Raw genomic sequence first — 25043 nt, 5'->3', positions numbered from 1 at the left:
AAAGGGAGGCATTTATATAATATACAATTGAAGGTGGGAGTTAAAAGAAACAGCTGTGGTAATAGAAGAGAAGATACTGTTATAACTAGACTTAGAATTGGACATTCACAATTAAATCAGTCTCTATTTAAAATAGGTAAACATGAGAATGGAAGATGTATAAAGTGTGATCATCCAGAAACTGTTGAACACATCCTAGTTGAATGTAGAGCTTATGATAACGAAAGACTGAGATTAGTTGAGAAGTTGGATATAAAGGATAGAGCACAAATCTCAATGAAAAAATTGCTTAATAAGGATGGAATAACTTTTCATATGGTGTTAGCATATTTGAAAGAAATACAAGTAATAAATAGGATTTTTTTTTTCTCTTTATTTATTATTTTCCAATAAGTTCGATACTCCACACTCCAACCCAGTTGGTGGCGGAAATGCACCATAAGTTGGTTTACCAACCGCCATAAAATGTCAAAGAAGAAGAAGAAGAAGAAGAAGAAGAAGAAGGGGAAACACATGACAGGATCACATGAGGGAACAGGAAATCACATGGCATGAATACATGACTATAAAACAGGAACTAAACTATGAAAATCAATGAAACATGAACAAAAACACATTTAAACATGACACAAGGCAGCATCAAGAGCTTAGGGTGGACAGGAAATAGAACCGCCCAATCAATTGGTCATGATCAAAGACAATATAGTCAAAGTGTGCAATTACCTGTAGTTCCACTGTGGTGATTTCCTATGCCCTGCATTCATACACATCTACAAGAACAAATCAAAGAAAATAAGGACATGACAGAGGATTGTATAGTTAATCAATATATTAAACAAAAATATAATAATATGGTAGATATCTTTACAGATGGATCAAAAGACCCAGCATCTGGAAAAGCAGGAGCAGCTGTGTATGTACCGAAATATCAGGTAGCTATTAAAAAAAGAGCACCAGACAATTAAATGGTGTTTACGGTTGAGTTGGTGGCAATATATTTGGCTCTCCAGTGGGAGGAATAAGTAAGACTTGACAAAGTAGTCATTTGCACAGACTATCTAGCAGCCCTGAAAAGTCTGCAATTTGCACATTCTGACTGTAGACAAGATATAATATATACATTTTTACAACTCTTGTACACACTGCATAATCAAGGAAACATCATTAGTTTTCTCTGGGTTCCTGCACATGTAGGAGTAGAAGGAAATTAGATTGTGAACAAACTAGCAAAAAACTCATTAAAATGTAATAATGTTGAACTCATAATTCACATGAGCAAACTGGAAGCCAAGGCATTTATTCGTAAAGCTGCAAATAATATCTGGCAGAAACTTTGGGATGGAGAAATAAAGGGGAGACACTTATATAAGATACAAGAAAATGTGGGTACAGGAGGAGGAACCACAGCTTAATTAAGAAGAAGAGAAGAATCAATAATAACAAGAATACGCATAGGTCACACTGGATTAAATGGAAATTTGTATAAAATAAAAAAGCACCATAATGGGTTATGCAGACATTGTATATATATATATATATATATATATATATATATATATATATATATATATATATATATATATACACACACACACACGCACACACACACACGTAAGAGCTGTCCTTCCACATCGCTGTTCCACACTCCAGTTCAGTTGGTGGCGGTAGTGCCCCAAAAGCTGGTTTGCCAACCGCCAAAAAATAAGAGAAGAAGAAGAGGGGCATTCAGTTCCGCCATATTTGCCGTTACCTGCGTCACTTCCGCTGTAGTTCAGTGTGGCGCGAGAGCGAACAATTGATGTTAACGCACACACACACAAACAAACAAACAAACGTATCAACACACAATTGCTGTATTATATCAGACAACTGAAAACAAACGTAGCCGTTTGTCAAAGTGCGAGTTTAACTTTGCGTGAAGGACTGAGTTTGTATTTATTTGAGGAAACATGCCGCGGAAAAAGGTGAGAGAAAATGCGAGAATTGGGTCAGTGGCTTAACCGTCTCAGCGCGAGCTAGCGGCTAACTCAGTGGTTTTGTCCATTTCTGGACACAATTAAATATATGAACACGTATTGATCAATTTTTGTCTGCTGATCTTTTAGAACAAGTGAGTCGAAAGTAGTCGACCTGGTTTCGAAATGCAGTGTTTTAAACTGCAAATTAAGATGGGATTGTTGAATGGAAACAAAAGCAGCGCGTGACATGAAAACATAACTGAGGCTATATGAGAGCAACATTTTTGTTTGTTTATCCTGTGTTGTTGTTGCCTCAGCCATTTATTCTATTATGCAAACTGACCTGAGAGGACCCACAGATGTAAACAAGCGTTGTTGCTCTGCATGTGCACATGACAACGTGCACTTTACGTATTTACTGTGTTTTTGTAATGTGTAAACATTAGTATATAATGTTCATTAATGCGTTGGCAGTGTGCATTTGTCTATCATGTCAGTGAAGCTTTGTAGATTTCGAAATGGGATCTTTGCTGGCTACTGTATTATCATAATTCTGCTCAACTTACATGTGCATTGTGATATAACTGTGCGTATATCCCTATTACTAGAGAACAGCGGGAAGTAGTTCAGATGGGACTGCTGATTCTGATGACTCCGGGGATCATGAGAAGACCGACAGCTCCCACAGTGAAGTCAACCAGCGCAATAACACCCGCATGACCCGAGCATCACTGCGCATGAGCCAGAGCTCACAAGGTATAAACAGACACATCTGAGGCGTGTTCTCTCTAACTTTTGTTCTTGCTGAGCAAATCCTATTTTTATTGGGCAGCAGTTCTGTGGATGGAAACAGCTTGTTGATGAGAAAGGTCAGCGGAGAATGGCCAGACTGGTTAGAACTGACAAAGTCTACGGTAACTCAGATACGGTAGCTCTGTACAATTGTGGTTAGAAGAATATCATCTCTATTCTGAGATGCAGGTTGGTGCTGTTTTGGCGGCCTGATGGGGACGTACACAATATTAGGCAGGTGGTTTTAATATTGTGGCTGATTGGTGTAATAGGCTAATAATGACATATAAATAAAGAGGAGTCAGTGGCATTCTTTTCAATATTGTTGTTTGATTAATATTTACAACATAATAGAGGCAGTGTCAGATCTATTAGGCTGCATTAGTGCATTCACACTGCAAATTCTTATGCACAGATCCGATATTTTGACACGCACAGTACCTGATTTATTGCACCTGTTTGCATTCGTGAAAGTGACTGTTTATATTAATCACTCACGGGACAGGCATTGACCATGAAGCAAATTTAACCGTTCGGGCGTGCAGCCGCATTTCCACACTCACCAATAGCGCTCATGCCCCGTGATAACTGCGGTATGTTTATGTGTCGTTTCACATCAATAATGTATATTTTCACATCGTTTACTTTACACACAAGATTTTACTCAAGCTTGTGGTCTGTACTTGAAAATGAAAATTGTATGGATTCCATTTGAAATACTGAGCATGCATTAAGCTTTGATTCAAGAAAATCTCTTAGTTTTCCCACACACTTAAGTCTGCCAACCGCGCAGAAGAAACATCAGAAGTGCACGGCCATGTAAGCACGCAGCTTAGAGGAAACAGTGATCTGATTGATTGATTTTGGTTCTCTGACAGTATGTTAAATGGTAGGTTATTAGTCTCAGACTCAGATGGCACGCCTACGGACTGCCCACATTCTGCTCTCTGACCTTCTGGTGTGTATTGCACAAAAAACTGGAAAACACAATGTGCAAATCTCAAGTTCCAATCTGATTTCACAACTGCAACCCATCTTCTGTGAGTCTATGTCCATTGGGTTTTTATCAGTCTGCCGGGTAAAAAAAGTCTTGTTTAAAAGTTAATATGTTGATATTTAAAGGAAGAACTACTAGCTGGATTTGCTGAAATTTACTAGGTTTGTGATATCAAGTCTATTTAAATATATAGGTTAGATGGAAATTGATTTGTCATGAACAAAACTAAATATTCATCTTTTTGTCTGTCTGAAATAATCTTTCTTTTTACTTTTGGATGAACTGTGAACCTGATCACATATCACACATTTTCACTCATTTCTGCACAAATATTCACTTAGACTGCTGGCATATTTGGAGTTTTTTCTGCATTGGTCTATTATTTTGGTATCATCTGTTTAAAACGTATCTGCCATTAAATGGCATGTTAAACTGTGGGTGGTTGCTTTACATGTCAGACGGTCTCATTCTTTTGTAGTGGGTGGTTTTTGGCCAGAATAGGTTTCAGTATGGACTAGACTTTGGGTACTTCTCATTTCAGAAATTGTGCATCCTCGTTTTCTTTCATTGCTTCCTTTAGGAAAGGAGGAAAGGAAACTAGGATGGAGGATTTGTAAAGTGGAATGTCCTACTCACTCATGCATCACTTCAAAGCTTCGTCTGTGCACAGCTACTTTACATTGGAGCGCTTGATGTTATGTTAATTGATATTTTCATAATAAATCCTAATAATTCAATATGCATTGAAGTATTTGGTAATATTAGTTTATTTAAACCACGGAGGTGAAACATGAATTAAAACCTTTGTGCCAGATGTGAAGGGGGAGAAGAATTTATGCATGCATCAGGTGCTTCGACCAAAAGGTCTTCCGCATAGGATGTGCCTGTGCTTCCTCGCTCAAGCGTCCTCTATAAGCTTCCTCCATCCTCGCCTTCTTGCGGTGCATTTGAAGAACTGATACGTCCTTAATGATGGCGGACTCAAATCGGTTTCCAGGTCATGGGCTTAAGGACTAAGGAACGAGGAAACGAGGATGCATAATTTTCACAATACATTTTCTTAAGACATAGAGACACAGTGCTTACAGTTTTTGAGAGAATTAACCTACGAATGGCTTACTTACATTTGTCTGTGCATATTAAACTGGGATAGGAGAAAGGATTTTAACACTGAGGACCATTTGAAGAGTGAAAGAGAAATTCAATTAAATTCTGTTCCTCGTCTAGATGCCCCACCAGATGTGAAGCAAGCAGCAGAGAGAGATGAGTCTCCCCCTAGGACACCCACGGGAAATGCCCCCTCATCTGAATCAGACATTGACATATCCAGCCCCAACGCATCCCATGATGAGAGCATGACTAAAGACCAGAAAGACTCTGGCAGTGATCCCTCTCATCGGCCAAAACGACGCCGTTTCCATGAGAGCTACAACTTCAATATGAAGTGCCCCACACCTGGGTGCAATTCTCTAGGTAATTGCTCTTCAAATTAATTTCCTTTTGCCGCTGATTAATAATAGAATTCACTGCAAATGGTTAGAAGGACCTAATTGTAAAAAGTGTTCACTGTTCTTTAAAATATTATTAAATTCTTTGAAGGAGCTCTCTGTTTTTTTTTTAAAAAAAGCATTATACAAAGAAATGAGCAGTAGTTTTGAAATATTTTTTTAAATCCCGTACACACATGATATTAAGTCATATCAGTAGCATAATAAAAGCTGTTTTAAATTCAGCAGGTCGCCATATGTTGGAAGACATACTGGCATTGATACGACAATGATTTTGGTATCTGAACAAAATAAATTCATGGGTGCACCTTTTCATTTTTTTTAAATTTTTTTGTTTGTTTGTTTTTTTTCATAGTCCGAATGCTAAAAGCTATTTATTTATATTGTGTATCTATACTTGGCCTCTTTCTATAGGACATTTAACCGGGAAGCATGAGCGTCATTTCTCGATATCTGGCTGTCCTCTTTACCATAACCTCTCAGCAGATGAGTGCAAGGTGTGTTAATGTTAATCTTATTTATTTTCCACTGTTACCCTGAGAGCTATTCAGTTAAGAAGTATTGAAATGATCATCCATCATGAGCATGTTAGGTTTATCTTTCTGCATTGTTCTGCACAGCTTATTCTCTGTTGATTATCTTTGACTGCTTGTCATTTTGATCAGGTGAAAGCCATTGAGCGTGAAAAACAAGAGGAAGAGCGCAGTCAGGGGCAAAACGAGGAGAACAGACATGCTACTCGACATCAGGTGCTCACCAAACAGCTTTCCATTCTACATAAACATCATATAAGTCTGTTAATGTCTCTAAGTGCATTCATGCTTTTATACTAAAAATAAACAAGCATTAAATTGTGTAAAGACTCAGTGTCAGCAGCATGATGCCTTTAGAGCTATAAGTGTTTGGTAGTTGGTAGCTACAGTGGAGTTTGTTATATGACTGATGGTCAGCGCAGGATGAACTTTATCTGGAAGAGACACTCCATTTCAGTATACCTGTTAGTAAAAGTGGAACCTTGTACTAATTTGCAAGGCTTCTCCACAGGCTCCAACGCCAAGACAGGTTCGTTATAAGGAGAAGGTCATAGAGATGAGGAAGAGGAGGGATTCTGGCCTAACCAAAGACCAAAAAGAAAAGTACATGGTGAGTTTGCTCCCTCATGTTTTAAAATCTTGTTTGTTTTTTGATATATTATCTATTTATTAGTAACTATATATTAAAAAGACCCCATACAGTGCTGTGAAAAAGTATTTGGCCCCATCCTGATTTCTTATGTTTTTGTGAAGATCTCATACTAAATTGTTTCAAAAATTCAAACAAAATCTAACATAAAACAAAAGCAATCCAAGTAAACACAAAATACAGTTTTTAAATGATAATTTTATTTATTGATGCAAAAAAAAAAAGTTAGCCAATACCAACTAGACCTGTGTGGAAAAAGTATGTGCCCCCTTAGTTACTAAATTCCCAAATCTATGAAACTGCATTCATAATGGGGTTCAGCTGGACTAGACACACCCAGGCCTGATTACTGCCAGTCCTGTTCAATCAAATCAACATCTAAATAGAACTTTTTCAGCAACATGAAGTTGGCTAAAAGGTCTCACCCCATAGCACACTATGATAATGTTGAAAGAAATTATGAGGAAAAAGGAAATGGAAATACATCAGTCTGGGAAGGGTTACAAAGCTTTTTCAAAGGCTCTGGGACTGAAAAGAACCACAGTGAGAGCCATTATCTCAAAATGGAGAAAACTTGGCACAGTAGGGAATCTTCCCAGAAGTGGCTGACCTTCCAAAATTCCTCCAAGAGCACAGCGACGACTCATCCAGGAAGTCACAAAAAAGCCAAGGACAACATCCAAGGAACTGCAGGCCGCTGTCACATCATTAAAGGTCACTTTTCATGATTCCACTATCAGAAAAACACTGGGAAAAAATGCCATCCATGGAAGAGTGGTGAAGCAAAAACCACTGCTAACCCAGAAGAACATTAAGGCTTGTCTGAATTTTGCCAAAGCACACCTTGATGATTATCAAATCTTTTGGGAGAATGTTCTGTGGACTGATGATTCAAAAGTGGAACTGTTTGGAAGACAGGTGTCCCGTTACATCTGGCGTAAATAAAGCACAACTGGATTATGCAGCAAGACAATGATCCATAGCATAGGAGTAAGTCCATCTCTGAATGGTTCAAAAGAAGCAAAATTAAAGTTTTGGAGTGGCCTAGTCAAAGTCCTTACTTGAACCCGATTGAGATGCTGTGGCAGGACCTTAAATGTGCAGTTCATGCTCGAAAACCCTCCAATGTGGCTGACCTAAAGCAGTTCTGCAAAGAAGAGTGGGCCATAATTCCACCACAGCATTGTGAAAGACTGATCTCCAGTTATTGGAAGCATTTGGTTGCAGTTGTTGCTGCTAAAGGTGGTACAACCAGCTATGAAGTTTAAAGGGGCAGTTAGTTTTTCATATGTGTGATATAGGTTTTGGATAACTTTTATGCTTCAATAAAAAATATGTACATTTAAAAACTGTATTTTGTGTTTGCTCAGGTTGCCTTTGTTTTATGTTATATCTCACCTGAAGATCTAAAACTATTTAGTATGAAAAATACAAAAAACAAAAAATAGAAGAAATCAGGAAAGGGGCAAATACTTTTTCACAGCACTACATTTAGTTTGATGCAAATGAAAACAGTGCTTTAAAGGTGCTATTTGTAAGATTGACAACAAGCGTTTGAAATGGGTACTGCAGTCCAAATTCAAAATATTGGGGAGTTGTCTGCCCCGCACCAGACTCTAAGCTCATGTGGGTTGCCAGAATGTTGACACGCAAATTAGCCAACTCAGCATCCGTTTTAAATGATTTCTGGGCATTAAGCTGTCTCCATCTTCCAAAGGCATCTCCAATATTTATCCTTGTTTTACTACGACTCTGGTCATGGTGGTTTTTAGACCAATGGTGAGGCTTTTTAGGTCGGGTGGAATCTGTTATCTCTGATCCAGTTCGTTTGCTGGCTTCCATGGCTGCAGCACGCAGTGTTGTTTGCCTGCAAACTTATTCAAATCTGGCAACCCGGTGGTGTCGAAATACTGTTGGTGAGTGGGCAGTGGGTGGAATTCCGGCCCGGAATGGAAACTTCAAAGTAGAATATACTGGCTGAAGCATTGCTATCGGAGAAGCCAGTATTTCAGCTTAGCATGTTTCCTAATTCTCTAATGACATATTATGGTCATTTTATGATTTAGTACAGTAAAAAATATTACATGTAGCACCTTTAATGAAGGGACTGTTGAGTTTTTGCTCTCCAGAAATTTGTAGTGAGCTATTTTCAGTGTTTTGTCCACTATGTATACAACTGTGCGAAATGTTGAATGGTTCTGTAGGAATGTTCTTCACAGCTTTGTTTTCAATTGCGTGAAATCAAATGTGGTACTGTGTCTCTAATAATACTTATATTTAGCGCATCTTATTATGCACTAAATATAAGTATTATTAGAGTCACAGTAGACTAAATCAGCTTGGATTTAGTTGTGCTATGTGATTTAGTTTGACTTCCTGTGCTAACATTTATTTTTCTTTGTTGTATCAGGAGCACAGACAGACACATGGGACCACTCGAGAACCACTCCTGGAGAACATCACCAGCGAATATGATCTGGAACTCTTCAGAAAAGCACAGGCCCGTGCGTCAGAGGATCTGGTATGAACAGACATGCCTCTTTACTCAATTCTGAATTTGCAGAACACGTGCTGATGGACATATTTTACAAATCAAAGACGTTTGTCTATAGTTAAAGATTAATTAAAAAAAAAGTCACACTCATTCAGATCTTATTTTCAGGGTTTATACAGATTCGGACAATGCTTGAATTATGAATATGTTCCTGGAAAATGCAAGACTTTTTTCCTCACATCATCCAGTTATAAGAACCAAAATTATGTAACATTTGAAATGAAGACAATCCATTTGTTATGTTTGTTGGTTCCCTTATTTTGTATTATTAGCACAACTGTTTCTGATCTAGTTTTGGTGTCAAGTATGGGCCATTCCTGATTTAGGGACCTTTGAAAGTGATGGAAATGTGCCTGAATTTTACTCTTAAAGACTTACACAGTTCCTGTATTTTACAAATATGTATTATATATATTAATATATCAGTTGGTTATCAAAAAGTTAAGAAACATTATTTCTAATCATACATTGTACGGATGAGGGAAAAACAACTGTGCAACTTCTCTCATTAATGAGCGCTGCACGCACTCAACTGTAAACGCTTCTCTTAAAGAGACTACCAATTTAGCACTTGTTATACATATAAATGTAAATTCAGTGTAAATCGCACAAGTGCAACAAATAGGCTTGTGCTGCATCTATGCAAGAGTTTTGTAATAATGTGTTTTTTTTGTGTGTTTTTTCTTTTTTTTTGCATAATAGTTTTGATATAGGAGCACTTAAATTATTATTTTTATAATAGAATTATTAATTCTATTTTTATTAGGTTTACCTTGTGAATATTTTGTTAAAAAACTGTATGAAATTTCAAACCACTTGAATCAGTATTAAAAATGCAATTTCATGACATAAATTGATAGAATGTGAAATTTGTACATTTGTACACGCTAAAATATGATTAGAAGGATCAAAAGCGACATATGAAAGTAAAATGTACAATCTTGCAAACTATATTGTGTGAAATCATATATATGTAAACTAATATATTTACATGTATACATACACACACACATATATATATATATATAGCTATAGCTCTGGAAAAAATTAAGAAACCACTGCAAAATTATCAGTTTCTCTGGATTTAGGTATGTTTTTGAGTAAAAATGAACATTTGTTTTATTCTATAAATTACTGACAACATTTCTCCCAAATTCCAAGTAAAAATTTTGTCATTTAGAACATTTATTTGCAGAAAATGACAACTGGTCAAAATAACAAAAAAGATGCAGTGTTTTCAGACCTCAAATAATGCAAAGAAAACAAGTTCATATTCATTTTTAAACAACACAATACTAATATTTTAACTTGAAGCACCCCCAGATCATCACCGATTCTCCACCTGGTCATCTAATGGTTAGACAGAGACCTGGAGAGGCCTACAAGCCACAGTGTCTCACACTCACTGTGAAATTTGGTGGAGGATCGGTGATGATCTGGGGGTCCTTCAGCAAGGCTGGAATCGGGCAGATTCATGTTTGTGAAGGACGCATGAATCAAGCCATGTACAAGGTTATCCTGGAAGAAAACTTGCTTCCTTCTGCTCTGACAATGTTCCCCAACTCTGAGGATTGTTTTTTCCAGCAGGACAATGCTCCATGCCACACAGCCAGGTCAATCAAGGTGTAAATGGAGGACCACCAGATCAAGACCCTGTCATGGCCAGCCCAATCTCCAGACATGAACCCCACTGAAAACCTCAGGAATGTGATCAAGAGGAAGATGGATGGTCACAAGCCATCAAACAAAGCCGAGCTGCTTGAATTGTTGTGCCAGGAGTGGCATAAAATCACCCAACAGCAATGTGAAAGACTGGTAGAGAGCATGCCAAGACGCATTAAATCTGTGATTGAAAATCAGGATTATTCCACCAAATATTGATTTCTGAACTCTTCCTAAGTTAAGACACTAGTATTGTGCTGTTTAAAAATGAAGATGAACTTGTTTTCTTTGCATTATTCGAGGTCTGAAAACACGGCATCTTTTTTTGTTATTTTGACCAGTTGTCATTTTCTGCAAATAAATGCTGTAAATAACAATATTTTTATTTGGAATTTGGGAGAAATGTTGTCAGTACTTTATAGAATAAAACAAAAATGTTCATTTTACTCAAACACATAGTAAATCCAGAGAAATTGATAATTTATATATGATTACATGTATATATATATATATATGATGCCCCTTCTCTGTTTTCATAATGTCTTTTTTAGTTTTCAGTTGCATTACAATTGCATGTTGTCAAAAGTCTGGTAAGTAAAAACAAAAAAGTACTAGCCAATGGCAATTCTTCCTCCAACGTGTCCATAGAGGGTTGTTTGTTTTGGCTATCTTAGCTATTCTTACATAGAAATGAGATGTTTACAATTTTATTTTGTTTTCTGTAGGAGAAACTGCGACTACAGGGTCATATCACAGAGGGCAGTAATATGATCAAGACTATTTTGTTTGGTCGCTTTGAGCTGGACACTTGGTACCACTCTCCCTACCCTGAAGAGTATGCCCGGCTGGGACGTCTGTATGTTTGTGAGTTTTGCCTGAAGTACATGAAGAGCCAGACCATCCTGCGCAGACACATGGTATTAAATCCAACTTAATTTTGAGGTTGTCTTAATACCATAATTACATCTTAAGGTACAATACCAGATAAAGTATAACATTATCGAGTAGTGTCATGTGATCACATCTGTTTTTTGTTTTTTTATAATATTATTCTAATTTTACTATAATATAATTTCACCTTATTAAAATACTACTGTTTGAAAAATACTGTAGCATTGGCAGTATTTTGAGGCTGTGGTACTGGATACTACCATGGCAAAGTTATGGCATGCAACACTACTTCTTAGACATGTTCTCATTGTGTGTGTGGTCTGTGCAGGCCAAATGTGTGTGGAAACACCCGCCTGGTGATGAGGTCTACAGAAAAGGTGCCATCTCTGTGTTTGAGGTTGATGGGAAAAAGAACAAGGTGGGTAACGCAATGAATTCTGGTTTGTATTTGTTGCTTTGTGAAAAGAAATGTTGACTGATTATTTCCCTTTTTATATAAATAACTGCGCTGGTTTGTATTTGTTGCTTTGTGAAAAGAAATGTTGACTGATTATTTCCCCTTTTATATAAATAACTGCGCATTGTATCCCTGCCGTAACAGATCTATTGCCAGAACCTGTGTTTGTTGGCCAAGCTGTTCCTGGACCATAAAACACTGTACTATGATGTGGAGCCTTTCCTGTTTTATGTCATGACTGAAGCTGATAGCACAGGCTGTCACCTGGTGGGCTATTTCTCAAAGGTAAAGGTCAAATGATGTGCTGGAGTTCTTTTGGCAAACTTGACCTCAAATGTGCATTAACTGTTAATTTATTACCTTGCATTTCCATGTAAACCATGCAGTTGGGTTGAAATTGGGTTATTTCTGTTCAGAATATGTGGTGGAAATGGTGATTGGCCAATACAGAGAGCTGATCAAAGGGGCTAATATGTATATATGATAAGTTTTCAGAAACTTGCAGCTATGTTTATTAGCAATTGTAGTCAGTTTTAGCTAATGGGATCTTTGAAGTCTTTGGCTAGATCATAACACTTCAGAGGGACGATGAGATTTATCATGGAATAGCAAAGCACTCTGGCTAAACTGCTTTTCGCTTTCATTTGTGCAGGAAAAGAACTCCTTCCTGAATTACAATGTGTCTTGCATCCTGACCATGCCGCAGTACATGAGGCAGGGCTATGGCAAGATGCTGATTGATTTCAGTGAGTACATACCTGTGTCTTATGTCTGTACATTATATTGATATTTGTGGGTGGGTTCAAACAAGGTCTTTTGATAAAGACCTGCTCTTGCAGTTGGAATGTCTTATAAGTAATGTTAGGAGAGTGAAAATGAAATATCAAGAATTACAACTTTAAAGTGAACAAGTGACTGTCTGCAAAGAATCCTCTGTATCCTGTTTATCAGTGGCCCGTATGATATGGCCCTATCACTGAATATAATTAGCATTAGTCATGAAATTGTCAAGATTACAACTGCTCTGTTTCTGTCTCCTCTCATGCTCTCTAAATTGCAAGATATTTGAGTGCTTTCAAAATAGAAAAGCAATGCCCTTACCTTTGGGTGCTGCATTTCATTATCATCTGCTTCACAGTCATTTTCTTTTGCTTGGTTTCAGGTTACCTGCTGTCGAAGGTTGAGGAGAAGGTGGGCTCTCCTGAGCGTCCTCTGTCAGATTTGGGGCTCATCAGTTATCGCAGCTACTGGAAGGAGGTGTTGCTGCGCTACATGTACAACTTCAAGGGCAAAGAGATTTCCATCAAGGGTAAGAGCAGCAGAGTTTTGTAGATCAGCACAGTTTCAGATAGGAACATTTTGGGCACGCTCACTGGGATTCCTCTTTAAAATGTCATTCAAGCAAATAGGGCTGAAACGATTAGTTGACGTTATCAACAACGTCGACAATAACAGGGGAACAGTACTTCAGCTCGCGCTTGATTGAGGAGAGGAAGAAAGAACAGCTCACAGACCAGATGCACTCCAAACTTTCCAAACAGATTAAGGTGATGTAGATTGCAAAGTATGAGGGACTTATAATACAAAAATACAAAAGTAAATATAGAAGCAGTGTCATCTTGACGTGAAATAAAGCGGAGCCGTACCTGGTGTTCCGCTTGAGCAAAACTTGAGAGTCAGAACGTCTAAAAAGGAAACACCCCGGTATTACATCTTTACTGCATCCTTTATTAAAGTTCAAATAATAAGGAAGCAGGTTGTATAAATAAGCACACACACTGAAACAGGCATGTCTCTCTGCGTTCAGAGCCGCTTATATGAGTTGCGTGAAAAAACAGCACGAGAGAGTTTCAAACTTCTCCCGGCTGATACACGCGCGGAGACACTCATCCCTTGCGCACGCTTTCTACAGTTAGATTATAATGTGATGGCTCGTGACGTAGTGAATCATAACATTTTTGTCACGGTGAATCGGCAATTCAAGCTCTGTTAAGAAGAGGGAGTTTGTTTTTTGTGAGTTAAAGATGAATCGAAGTGACCAAAAAGGTGAGAGAGTGTAGTCTTAGCCCATTATACAATGCAAAAAAAAAAAAAAAAGGTTTTAGATTTGTCTTTTTTGGTTTGTTTTCCAATATAAATATCTAAAACTCCTTATGTACATTTACTTTAGGAGCTATTCTGAAGAAGAAAAAATTGTTATCGGAGAATGTTGAATATATTTAATATTAAAATATTTTAAAATATCTAAAAATCCTTAAAAGATGCATTCACCTGAGAAGCAGCATATAAGATATTTAGACTTGTTTTCAGAGAATGTATCTTGAATAGAAGTATATTTTGTCTTAACTGCATTGGCAGAAGTATAAACAAGTGAAAAAATACAATTATATACAAAATACACTTACATTCAAGATACATTCTCTAAAAAGTCTGAATATCTTATATGTTGCTTCTCAGGTAAATGTATCTTGTTTTAAGGATTTTTAGATAATTTTAAATGGAAAACAAGACCAAAAAAATTGATGATACATTTTTAAACTAAATAAACAATAAAATCCAAGTATTTTTTTCTTTGTAATTCAGTGAATGTCATTTAGAGAGATTTTTAAAAGATGATTTTTTGTTAGTAAGCACATTTAATACAACCTTTTAAGTCGAGGAACAAGCTGAATAGTCGGTTAAGACCTAATGATTAATCGTTGCAATAATCACCTGAATAGTTGAATAATCGTTCTAATAATTGTTAGATTAGTCGATTATCAAAATAATCGTTAGTTGCAGCCCTACAAGCAAAGTGGATTTAATGTGCTTCCTGTGTTTAATTTCTGTTCAGAGATCAGTCAAGAGACCGCAGTGAATCCAGTGGATATCGTCAGTACTCTGCAGTCACTTCAGATGCTCAAGTACTGGAAGGGGAAGCATCTGGTCTTAAAGAGACAGGTAATCAGAAAATCATCTTTGTGCTGATCTTGAATTATTATAATAAAATTTTTTGACATTATAACATGTATATTTTATTGAACGATCTCTACCGATACTTAAATCCCAAAATCAGTCTTTTAATCTACGCGGCAACCCTCTACATCGCGAGGAAATCACTCGCATGTGTGACCAAAATGTCAGTGATTAGCCACTGGCTGGTAAATTTCACTCACCAGTGTTTGAGTAGCATACTGGTGAAGAATATATACTGTATATGTTCAGTACAGTGCCTATAAAAATTATTCATCCCCTTGGATGTTTATATATACAGTGTGTGTGTGTATTATATATATATATATATATATATTTTTTTTATATATATTGAATCAGTGAATTTCATTTGGCTTTTTTGACACTGATAACAACAGAAAAATACTCTTTCAAATCAAAGTCAAAACACAGTTCTAAAAATTATTCTACATTTATAAAAAACATTAAACACAAAATATTTTGTTGCGTAAGTATTCACCCCCTTTAATTCAGCTCACCTATCATTACTGTGCAACCAGCTGGTTTTAAAATTGGCTCAATTAAATGGAGACCACCTGTGCACAGTCAAGGTGTTTCAAGTGATTTTAGTATAAATACACCTGTTTCTGGAAGGTCCACTTACTGGTGAGTCAGTATCTTTGGAAAAACAACACCACGAAGACAAAAGAGCACTCCAAGCAAATACTTGAAAAGGTGATGATAAACATAAATCAGGGGATGTACGAGAAAATTTTCATGTCCCTAAATGTCCCTCAGAGTATTGTGAAGTCAATAATTAAGAAATGGAAAATGTATGGCACAGCAGTAAATCTGCCTAAAGCAGGCCGTTCTCAAAAACTGAGCGACAAATAGTGCGACCATGCAAGGAGGGGACTAGTGAGGGAGGCCACCAAGAGACCTATGACTGCTCTGAAGGACTTACAAGCTTCAGTGGCTGAGATGGGAGAGACTGTGCATACAACAATTGTTGCCCGGGTTCTCCTTCAGTCACAGCTTTATGGGAGAGTGGAAAAGAGAAAGCCACTATTGGGGAAAAAAAAAAAAATAAAACCCATATGACATCTCTGCTAGAGTTTTCCAGAAGGCATGTGGGAGACTCTGAAATCAGCTGGAAGAAGATTCTATGGTCTGATGAGACCAAAATTGAGCTTTTTGACCATCAAACCAGACGCTATGTTTGGCACGAACCAAACACCATACATAATTAAAAAAACCCATCCCCATGAAGCATGGTGGAGGTAGCATCATGCTGTGGGGATGCTTCTCTGCATCAGGCCCTGGAAGGCTTGTAAAGGTAGAGGGTAAAATGAATGCTGCAAAAGACAGGGAAATCATGGAGGAAAACCTGATGCAGTTTGCAAGAGAACTGAGACTTGGGAGAAGATTTGTTTTCCAGCAACATAGCGATTCCAAGCATACAGCCAAAGCTACACAAGAATGATTTCAAAACAACAATGTTAATGTCCTGGAGTGGCCGAGTCAGAGTCCAGACCTCAACCCAATTGAGAATCTGTGGATGGACATGATAAAGGCTGTGCACTCACAATCCCCTTGCAACCTGACAGAGCTTGAGTAGTTTTGCGAAGAAGAATGGGGAAACATTGCAGTGTCCAGATGTGCAAAGTTAATAGAGACCTATCCACCTAGGCTTAAGGCTTTAATTGCTGCCAAAGGTGCATCTACTAAAAACTGACTTTAAGGTGGTGAATACCAATTTAGACTAATTGGTAGAAATTAGGGGTGGGCGATATGACCAAAATCTTATATCACGATATGAGTAATTTTATATCATGATAACTATATCACGATATAGTAATTTTCTTTCTGGAAAACCAATAAAAATTGGTTAACATAATAAATAACCATATTGTAAAGCCTATTTTTGGAAAATGCAGTCAGTGATATAAATACTTTTTAAATGAAAACTACTTCCTCTTATATAATTTTCTCCTTATCTAGAACTTGACAAGTAGTCAAAGTTCTATTAAATACTTTTTATAGGCACTTTTATATGTAATATAGTATCTGCAATTTATCATATATTATATTAAGACATTATATTTATTGATGAAATGCATGGAATATGTGCTTTTTCAAAATGCTAAAATCTAATAAATATAATGTACTGTAATAATAAAAAAAATTATTAATTTCATAATGGACCAAATTTGGGGGTCCCCTGTATAATTAACAGCATTAGCTGAGAGAGAATTTCTTTAATATGTCAGCAAAATGGGCATTGTAACTGAAATATACCCATATGAAATGAGATGAAATTGAGAGCTTGTGAAATCTGAGTTAAAGGATTGGTTCACCCAAAAAATGAAAATTCTGTCATCATTTACTCACTCTCATGCCATTCCTCTTCAGCAGAACACAAATGAAGATTTTTGGAAGAATATCTCTGCTCTGTAGGTCCATAAAATGCAGGTGAATGGGTGCCAAATTTTTGAAGCCCCAAAAGCACATATAGTCATCATGACTCCAGTGGATTAATTAATGTCTTCTGAAGCAAAACACTAGGTAAGAGAAATAGAACAATATTTAACTTTTTATTTATTTATTTTTTTTTACTAAAAATTCCGGAAGGTTGAGGTCACGAAGCCTCTTGCGTGACGTAAGCGCATTGGCAAGTTCACGTGAAAACTGATGCCTGAAATGCAAAAAAAATACGGAAGCACAATGTTGCTTACAACAGGGCAGCCTAGAGAATCATACATAGATGCCTCATACAGCTAGTTTGGATACGTCAACTGGAATGGTCAACAAGGAGAGCTGTTTGAATGCAAGTGAATGGAGGAGATGCCTCAAACCAAGCTCCTTGCTCAGACCACTGCATAAACTGTGTTTGTGTGGAAACAGTATTGCGGTCCATTGAAACAATAAGGTATCTACGGATGAATATCTATGCAGAGGAGACTTGCGCACCTATGTCATGCTACAGACAGTTTAAACTCCACTCTCGTCAATGTGCAAACCACAGGCTGGCCGGAAGTGAAAATTTTAGTAAGAAAAGTTTTAAATATTGATCTATTTCTTACACCTAGTGTTTCGCTTCAGAAGACATTAATTAATCCACTGGAATCGTATGGATTACTTTTATGATGGCTATACGTGCTTTTTGGAGCTTTAAAATATTTGGCAGCCATTCATTTGCATTTTATGGACCTACAGAGCTGAAATATTCTTCTAAAAATCTTTTTGTATTCTGCTGAAGAAAGAAAGTCATACACAATCTAGGATGGCATGAGAGATGAATGATGTGAGAATGTTCATTTTTGGGTGAACAATTCCTTTAATAACCAGCTCTACTTTTAAACCTAAATTTAAAGTCCAAGAAGTATTTAATCAAAATGAATGTTTAAGTGACTCGTACTTAGGGCTGGGCAATAAATCGATCTCGATATTTATCGCAATAAAAAAATCCACGATATCGATGATAAGCTTTTGAGTAATTTTTGATATTTTACCCATATTCTACATCTAGACGTTCAGGTGCGTGTCGCTAAAAACGCAAGCAGTTCGGCTTTCTCAAACTGCATGAAGTTGCTAACGTTAGTTGCCTTGCTAATGATTAGACTACATGCCGGTCACCGCGGTCGATTGATTCCACCCGGACTGCAAGACATGATGCCGGTTGCGCCCTCTTATCGTCTCTAGTGAGCAGCGTGACAAAACAACAGTATTGTGTACACCAGCTGTGATCTTTCTGAGCTGTATTCTTTAATATTTTTCTCTAGCACTGAACACGCTTAATGTATGCCCTGTCCCGCTCCGCATGTGTTACCTCTTTTCCCCACATGTGAGTAGACATGAGGCGCCACATAAGTTAACGTGGTACCAAATCGCCTTTAGACCATAATGTTTTTTCCTTCTAAATTTAGCTTTATTAATCAGCATGTTACGAGCCTTTAATAATAAACAAATCGATTTCTGCTCTAATTTTGTGAAAATTAATCAGATTTCATCATCTCTGACATGGATGACAATGAAAGACAATAAAATTACTAGTTGGTAGCGTAGTCTTTCTCACTTTAATGAAAATATAAAAACGGTCCATTCAGACTTTTAAATGTAATTATTTTTTTTATTTTTTTTTGCAAGGGATACCCATGAACAGTATCATTCCTCAGTCACAAGGGCTTCTATGCCCCCATACTTGGGTATCTGAATGTAAAGAAATCTAAAAAATATATAATTTGAAATGTAAAAATATTCAAACAAATACTGGACTGCTGTCATTATGCTTCAAAATGAACAGATGGATCTTTTAACATTCATATCCAGCTGCACTCGATCGATAAACTCTATACAATATTGTCATATTTTGGTAGAAGATCCCTCAGACCCCGCTGCTTGGGCTGTCTCTGGGCTCACAATGCAGTTTGGACTACTTTGACTGTTTAGGATTTAACTTTTTTTTCTTCTGCCAACTTGGATATTCAAAAAAATTAGCAATATGCAAATATGAATGTATAGCGCGATAAATATTGATATCGAACGATATGAAAAATATCGTGATAATATTTTTGGCCATATCGCCCAGCCCTACTTGTACTCTATTTGGTTAACTTGCATTCAGACATCCACTTAATTTGAAGTGCAACGTTGCTCGCTGTTAGGACAAGCTGTTTTTCAGCAGACTTTAAATTCCTAATTCACAGAGAAGAATATAATGTAAAAATACAAGTTTTATTTATTTTATGTGTTGCCCTGCATTTGGTTGTTTTCTTACATTACCACTAAAAAAGTTAATTTAATTTTGTTGTTTCTAAATGGCACAGGATCTGATTGATGAGTGGAAGGCCAAAGAGACCAAAAGGGGCAACAACAATAAGACAATAGACCCCAGCTCTCTAAAATGGACCCCTCCCAAAGGAACCTAATGGACTCTTTTTGTTACATTTCATGTTTCACAGCCTTTAAGACTTTTTATGATGTTAACTTCATCAGCAATGTCTTTTGCAATTACTTGAGCTGTTAGTGTCATTTTGTCTCTTCTTATGTGCCATTTGTAACTCTGAGATCACTCACTTTTGTTTTATACAGTGTTATTTATTTTTTTTGAATTCTTATTTCAGAATGTTTCACGGGCCAAAGTAATTTCTTGCCCCAGTGTATATGATTTTAATCAGTAGAATGCGGTACAAAATATTGGGGGCCTTACAAAAAACATTTTGGTTTACATTGTTAAATACACATTCTTCTTTCTCTTTAATGAATGTATCTTTTTGTGTTAAGATTTGAGAAAACAGTGTGTCTATTTAAACCAGAAGTAGGCAAGCACCTGTCATTTTTGATAATACTTTTTATTAAGTCACATTTGATATCTAAGGCAAGACTTTTACTTGCTTAAAAGTACTCATGTTACAACAATGTTATAAGTATAGCATTGTGTCAGTCAATAATAATTCTGTATTGATATACAGGAGTGATCTCTGTCTCCATAAAATCTGTAATACAGCATTGGAAACTTTGTTCTCTTAACCATTATCAGTAGTACTGCAGTTTGTCCCATTCCTCCTGCAAATCTGCTGTGTGAAAAAGAACATATTGTTTCAGACTTGTAAACTAGTGGTTCATTTCATCAATTTCCATAAATACATTTTTGAACTTTCAATGTTGTACCTGATTGTTTGTTTAAATCTGCGGATTTGTCCATTTCTGTACTTGTCTCTGGAATTGTTCTTGTTACAGGACCTGCAGTTATAAAAATCAGATTACCTATTGCTACATAATTCATAATGGTATAAACCATACTTTGCACTGTACAGGTAAAAACTATACTTTTGTTGCTAACGAAATGTTTACTAAATGAGTTACCAGCACTGAAGACAGGCCGCAAAACATTGTATTGCTGATGTATGCAGAGTAAATGTTAGGTGTGTCTGAATAAATAGCATTAAGACTTACCTATAAAAGATCTCTTCCCCATGAGTCCCACAAACATATCCCCTTTATGCCCTGTGAGGAAACAAAGTTGCACATTGTAAGAGACTTGAAACAAAGATGAGACGTGTACGCACCAAAAAATACAGTATATTTGGAAGATTTATGCTTTTTAATTTCATAGACATTTTCCAGGAAATCCAGTAATCTTTAAAAAAAAAAAAAAAAAAGTTTTAATGTAATTTTGAAGATTACACAATTAAATTTGATGGAAATGCATTATTAACTTGCGTAAATCATAAAAATAGGCCAATATTTATTTTGAGTGTAGAGAGTTCTCATGGGACTTATGCACATTATAAGAGTTTTATTAAGCTGATGTAAATTTACAGTACACTTTATGTGTGTTACTCACTTCTTCGATCCATTCTCACAGGCTGGAGGATCTCTAATGCAAAAAAGAAAATAAGTGTCACATTTTATTTAGTTTTTGTTTTTATTACTTATAGTATATGCAGGGACCAAAATTCTGAGACAACTGGTGAAGATGGTTATGGTTTGTGTGTGTGTTTGTTTTTTGCATTTTCTAATTGAATAATAATAGTAAATAAAGAAAAAAACATTAGAAATGAACAGAGGGAAGACATTTCACCTCTTGTTCAAAGGAATTAACAAGGCCAATGTCAGAAATATTCTTGCATTAGATTAGGATTAATATTATTATTAAAGTTTGGAATATTTATGTTTTAAGTTCCTTGAAGTCCTAAAACTTTTATTTCCATGTTAAAATTCTATTTTATAACAGATTATTATTATTATTTGTACCAAAAAACTTTGAGCATTTGAAACCTTCTTGGACTCCACTGTGTAAATACACTATTCTATTGCTACAGTGGAAATAATTACAATTACATAAATGCCATGTGAAGAAATGTATTTATACATATTATATGTAGGGTATTTCAAATTTATTTACATATTTCGCATTTACTAAATGTTGTACCACCAGAATGATAGTTCTTTATTTTACTTTTATGAAACTATGATAAAGTCTTACCGAAAGATTTTGCCTTATCGGAGCGTTTTCCCATCAACCCATAGAACTGATCAGATTTAGATCTCTTGAGAAGACCGGCCACTTGACTGGCTAGTCTCTCATCCACTGGTTCATCCTGTAATAATAGCAAACCATTTTGATAACTGATGTGAAAAGATTATTTCATATCATTTTAGTCATAGAAGAAGAAGAAGAAAAAAAAAAAACGATGGTAAAATTTCTCTTCTCTCTGTAACAGCATTAGAATGACGAAAGAAATACAGTTGAATTTACTGATCATTAAGGTGAACCTAAATAATAATAATAATAATAATGTAAAAAATATATGAAGAGTGGAAAGACAGCATTACTCACCCCCCCGTTATCTGAAATCCAATGCTCTCGGTTTACAGTGAAAGAAAGTCCTTGAACACTGTATACAAGTGCAAGCATGGTGAACATCAATGTTGTGAGTTTCCAAATCTCCATATGGAACAAAAAATGTGTAGTTGAATAAAATTATATTCTGAAAATGAGCTCAAAAATACCAAAACAAATGAAAGATAATCAAAAATTCTCGGATGAGAGATTTTTTATTTTTCTCTCCAAGTAGCAGGAGATTTTATTCTGAAATCGGAGGTCTTTGTGTGCTGTTCCTCAAAGTGGTGGCTGCATTTATAGACATACGGCTGCCAAACCCCTCCCAGCTCTGAGATACCAAAATGACACTCATCATCACCGTCTTTTTGTCATAATGAATTAATATAATAAAATGATCAAAAAAACTAGCACTTGACTTAAGTGATCTGTAACTCCATTTGTTGTAGGTTTTAACTGATTTTGATTAATTGACACATTACACAAGGCAAATGCTAAATAATTTGTGAAATAACAAGCATTTGTATTCATTCAGTCCCAGTGCATTGGTCTTTTATGGAACATTGGCAGATTACAGAAGCACTTTATACTTTACAGCACAGATTTAATTAGTAATTACTGGGAAGCACAATGTAGACTAAACAAACAGAGCGGTGTAGCGTACTTATAGCCTAACTATGTAAATGTGCCCATATGTTTGAAATTACATTAGCAAATATTTGACCTCTTTTTCCATCATTTGCTTAACATATTTAACTAGCAGAGTGGATATTACTTATTTGTACATTTCTGACCTTTTAATCTTTTGCTTTGTATTTAGAGCTAAATGTTGACTAAGGTGTCAGTGATCCTGTAACAGGGCATGGCAGGGTATTGACTAAATCACAGAATGCTTAAGTAATCCTACAGTAAATTCTTTGCGTATTTAAGACCACTGTTGATTTCCTGTAAGCAAAAAGCCCATTGCATCCAAATAAGCCTGGATCCACTAAGTCATTAACCTCTAACTGTTTGAGTAATTTTAACCCATAAGCGTCACTACTGCTTAACTTGTTTTACCACTTAGTTGTACATGATCTGTTGAAAGGTGGTTTAGATTGCTTAAAGTGACAATCCTATGCATCATCATTTGGTTCTTTTGTTTGAAGCTGAAGTGTGTAATTTTTCCGATGTTAAAATACTTTCTCCTATCCTGCTTAATATGCAGAGACAGCTTTAAGTAAGCGATAGTTGATTTTCTCAAAAGAAGAAAAAAAAAAAGTAAACACAGTCTCTGTTGGGCTTTCAAAACTTTGCTCTGTTTGTTTGAGCATCTCAACCAGTCAAACACAGCAACATTGGCTCAATCAGTGACATGAGTTTGGGGCAGGACTCTCTGTTTGTTGACCAATGGAAGATGGGGTTCGGAAATCCGTTTGACAACAATCATTATTTTTGCCGTTTGGTGATGCTAGTGGTGAATAAATTACTCAATTCAGCTTTAAATGATTTACATTCATGATATAAAATATATTTGATATTTTTTGCTCAGTGTTGGTGATGAAAGTCTATTTCAGCTGTTTATTGCTAACCATTATAGGACAAAGCCTTTTTAGATTGGGCTCAGTGTACTGTTGAAATGTGAGGGTTTCCTCTCTAGGGTCTGTGAAAGGCTTTTAACACACTTTCTTATGATGCCTAGAGTGGATGTAGAGGATGGTGGCAAAGTATCCTTCTTTTTTATGTCTTTATAATGTAAGGCAATGAAAAAGAATCAATAAATAGCAGTGATGGTGAAATCATGAAATGGTCGACATATTTACTGGTCCGTTTTTATGGCAGATTTAATTTGATTCAAATTAAATGTGTGCAAATACATTCATAACTCTATCCTGCATGAGTATAGACTTGTAAATTAACATAAAATATGGGGGTTAAATTGCTTACGTAGATGCCTGAGAATCCTGCCGGAAAGCATTAATTGTGTTTTCTTTAAAGCAATTCAAATTCACTTATTAAGTCCTTCAAATGCTTGATTGTTTACAACAATTAGATCCGAGAAAGAAAAAAAAAAGTTTTTTGTTTCCAAATGACTAACGTATCAGGCATTGCACAAACACCTCTCACTGAAACCTAGATGACACGCACAGCATTTGTGCTCTTTGATCTCACCACAGGTGCTTAACAAAGCAAGAAACCAATTTTCGATAATTTCACCTGAACGCCACTCATGCGCTTCCAAGCCCACAGAGGTCTAACGTTGAGTGCTGAATCAAAAAGAATAATTTGCATATGAAAACTGCTTCATTCAATGGGGTCCAACAATGCTGACACCATATTACCATGTTATACTCAACTGTTTGGCCATATTAGGCATAGATTGGTGAGATAAGATATACCATTGATACTTTACATGTTGTTTTTGAACATTTGTATAATGATCAGTATAGCTGTTTTTTTTTTTTGTTTTGTTTTTTTGTTTTTTTTTTTACATGCATTAACCCTAAAAAAAATAAATAAAAAAAAATCATGTTTTAATTTAATTGTAATTAGTTTTTTATGCTCTATGTGTAAAAATAATAACAGCAATTTTAAAGTTGACCTACAATTTTGCCTTCAAATTCTTTTCTATGTTCCTCTGACCTAATCGGAACCCAGTAGAGAGGTTTTATTATTTATTATATTTATTATTGAAATGTATCACTCTGTTTTACTAAGTACACTCTGTACTGTAAGTATGCACTTTTCAGAAAGGTGATTGTCATCTAGTATACAATTAAGCAAATC

At 36.0% G+C, this 25043-nt stretch overlaps 3 protein-coding genes across 5 annotated transcripts in view; 2 read left to right on the top strand and 1 right to left on the bottom strand.

The window, feature by feature from the left end:
* Window positions 1-25043, top strand: part of a1cf (apobec1 complementation factor) — a 259844-nt gene that overhangs the window by 188412 nt on the left and 46389 nt on the right. The window lies entirely within an intron of this gene.
* Window positions 1775-20853, top strand: LOC127426743 (histone acetyltransferase KAT7-like). The gene is made up of 14 exons (XM_051673749.1): window positions 1775-1964; window positions 2567-2714; window positions 4975-5220; window positions 5670-5752; window positions 5921-6004; window positions 6300-6398; window positions 8848-8958; window positions 11379-11570; window positions 11873-11962; window positions 12146-12286; window positions 12654-12747; window positions 13164-13310; window positions 14835-14941; window positions 19759-20853. The coding sequence occupies exons 1-14, from the start codon at window positions 1950-1952 to the stop codon at window positions 19858-19860; spliced, it is 1659 nt and encodes a 552-aa protein (XP_051529709.1). The 5' UTR covers window positions 1775-1949; the 3' UTR covers window positions 19861-20853.
* Window positions 20366-22530, bottom strand: si:ch211-131k2.2 (protachykinin-1). Of its 2 annotated transcripts, none has more exons than XM_051673787.1 (6): window positions 22275-22530; window positions 21921-22035; window positions 21279-21311; window positions 20888-20938; window positions 20603-20674; window positions 20366-20508 (listed from the first exon to the last, which is right to left on the bottom strand). In XM_051673787.1, the coding sequence occupies exons 1-6, from the start codon at window positions 22386-22388 to the stop codon at window positions 20468-20470; spliced, it is 426 nt and encodes a 141-aa protein (XP_051529747.1). In that variant the 5' UTR covers window positions 22389-22530; the 3' UTR covers window positions 20366-20467. The 2 variants fall into 2 exon arrangements, with proteins under 2 accessions (XP_051529747.1, XP_051529748.1); XM_051673788.1 differs by having other exon boundaries at window positions 20383-20505.

The sequence above is a fragment of the Myxocyprinus asiaticus genome, chromosome 36 (genome assembly GCF_019703515.2).
Source record: "Myxocyprinus asiaticus isolate MX2 ecotype Aquarium Trade chromosome 36, UBuf_Myxa_2, whole genome shotgun sequence".
In the NCBI taxonomy this organism is placed as follows: Eukaryota; Metazoa; Chordata; class Actinopteri; order Cypriniformes; family Catostomidae; genus Myxocyprinus; species Myxocyprinus asiaticus.
This window is presented reverse-complemented; position numbering and strand designations above follow the sequence as displayed.

Coding starts and splice junctions, on each gene's coding strand:
- LOC127426743 (XM_051673749.1), top strand. Junction 6,005..6,299: donor GACATGCTACTCGACATCAG/GTGCTCACCAAA, acceptor GCTTCTCCACAG/GCTCCAACGCCAAGACAGGT. Junction 13,311..14,834: donor CAAAGAGATTTCCATCAAGG/GTAAGAGCAGCA, acceptor ATTTCTGTTCAG/AGATCAGTCAAGAGACCGCA.
- si:ch211-131k2.2 (XM_051673787.1), bottom strand. CDS start 22,388: ATGGAGATTTGGAAACTCACAACATTGATGTTCACCATGCTTGCACTT. Junction 20,675..20,887: donor GGGGAAGAGATCTTTTATAG/GTAAGTCTTAAT, acceptor TTATAACTGCAG/GTCCTGTAACAAGAACAATT. Junction 20,509..20,602: donor AGATTTAAACAAACAATCAG/GTACAACATTGA, acceptor TTTTTCACACAG/CAGATTTGCAGGAGGAATGG.